Raw genomic sequence first — 1,976 nt, forward strand, 5'->3', positions numbered from 1 at the left:
CATTACAGAGGTGGACGCTGCACTGGGAGGGAAGGTAATGGTAACATACCAAAAAAATTTCCTTGAAGCCACTGAAAAGCTCTCGAACCACTTTCCTCATCTGTGGCACCAGTTTGAATATCCGCAGCGGCCTTAGGCACCGAAGCACCATGAGCAGCTGAGCTCCTGATTCAGCAGGCACATTTTGAGGCATCCAACAAAGAAATATCAAGCTCACCTAGAGGGAAAAAAATCATCTCTGAAATTTATACAATTTATCTGCCACTGTGTACATTTTCTGAGAGCCAACTGACTACAACTATCCCTTAGGAGAGACTCCATGTGTTATATGGGACTCGCATTCACCCAGTGACTATGCAGTCTCTTCACTCTAAACTATGAACCCAATCTAGACCCAAGCAACCCTAAAGCAAAGTCATCAGGCATATGCAGGAATGGAACGGGGTGCCACCATGGGTGTGTGCCAGTGCACTCTGGCCTTTCTCTTACTGACACACTGGAGGCTCCACTCATGTCAGCAGGATTGAAATTCCTTTGATCAAAGAGACTAAACCTAATTCATGACCTAATACTATTTTATTAACTACCTGTACATGTTGCACTTAAGGGTCACAGTTCTCCTTGCTGTGCTGAAAAGAAATTGATTTTATACCTTCTTGAACATAAAGAGAAAAAAAAGAAAGAAATTTCTTTGAGTTGTTTCTTATGGTTTCTCAAATTAGTTTAACCAAACAGTTGAATGGTCTTTCCTAGCCAGGTATTTTGTGCCTTAGAATTGGGAGAAAGGTCCAACCACTTTCACTTTAGTTTGTTTTTAGTAGTAAGGCAGCTCATCAATCAATTATATGATGTAGGTGTTTTTTTTTTAGTATTGGAGCCATTAGAATTGTGGGGGGCAAACTAGTTTTGCTATCATAGACCTCATTAATGCATGTCTTATGCATACATAAAAGTGGATGATGTATTCTCCATGAATCTTTTTGATGCTTTCCATTTAGATTTTTATATGCATGCCTCTTATTCAGCTATAATGGACTTACTAGTACTTTACTTAAGAACTCAGTTTTGGCATCTAAACTTTGGTGACTCACATATCTCACTCTTGTACCAAGAAAAGCAGGAGCTTTTACAAATCCATTATATTTTATATTTAGGAAATAATCAAAGACTTACAAGATATATAAATATGTCCATTACTCCACCAAAGTCTCTGATGACAGCAGTCGGAGTGAAAAATAAGCCATCTGCCATAATCTTCAGATTAAGCTCAATGCTCATGAATATCACAAATACATACTCAGCAATCTGAAATGAGCAAAAGGCAGTTTGATCACAGTGAATGGAAAAGATGCAGGTCAGTGTCTTTCCTCGGAGCTGTGGGTTAAGATTCAGCAGAGGTACCTGCAAAGTAGGTGCATGCATGACTCTTCGGAAGGGAGATTCGAACATCATGGAAATGCAGGAGCAGATGGTTACAATGATCATGACCCAGTCCAGGTAAGTCACCAATCCCAACAAGTCACTGCCAAAGACCAAACAGAACTGAGGAACACACACGATCCAGTAAAGGCAGCTAAAAGCCAGAGAAGTCACTGTTGTGATTCTAATAATGTGACTGGTACATTTTTATGAATCATCAATTGTCTATTTCATGGCACAACATAGCAGGAAAATAGAGGGCATTTTTAATATTTTTATGCATCATAAAATAGTACACAGAAACTTCAAATGTGCATGGGAAACAGAAGTTGGAAAGCTTACTAAAGTTGATGGTACTTTGTATTTTTCACAGCTCCTGTGACAGGATCTGTTTTAGATCTGTAAGAGAGAATAATCGTATAAACTTCTGCAATATAGCAATGGTGTTATAACTTGGCAGCATAGAATTTAGAAACATCACATCTACCTAAATCTCTTTTTACCCTTTATAAAATGTCCATTTAATATACTAGAGGCCCGATGCATGAAATTCGTGC

The 1,976-nt window shown here is 38.7% G+C and overlaps 1 protein-coding gene across 1 annotated transcript; it reads right to left on the reverse strand.

Annotated features, from left to right (window-relative positions):
* Positions 1-6: 6 nt before the first annotated feature.
* On the reverse strand, positions 7-1,818 carry LOC102766231 (sodium leak channel non-selective protein-like; the record flags this gene model as incomplete). Its single annotated transcript, XM_006777788.1, has 4 exons — positions 7-217; positions 1,174-1,305; positions 1,402-1,522; positions 1,762-1,818. Coding segments are annotated over 4 exons (521 nt in total), but the record flags the coding sequence as incomplete, so codon positions are not given.
* Between the last annotated feature and the right edge of the window lie 158 nt (positions 1,819-1,976).

The sequence above is a fragment of the Myotis davidii genome, unplaced genomic scaffold (assembly GCF_000327345.1).
Source record: "Myotis davidii unplaced genomic scaffold, ASM32734v1 C64277718, whole genome shotgun sequence".
Classification (NCBI taxonomy): Eukaryota; Metazoa; Chordata; class Mammalia; order Chiroptera; family Vespertilionidae; genus Myotis; species Myotis davidii.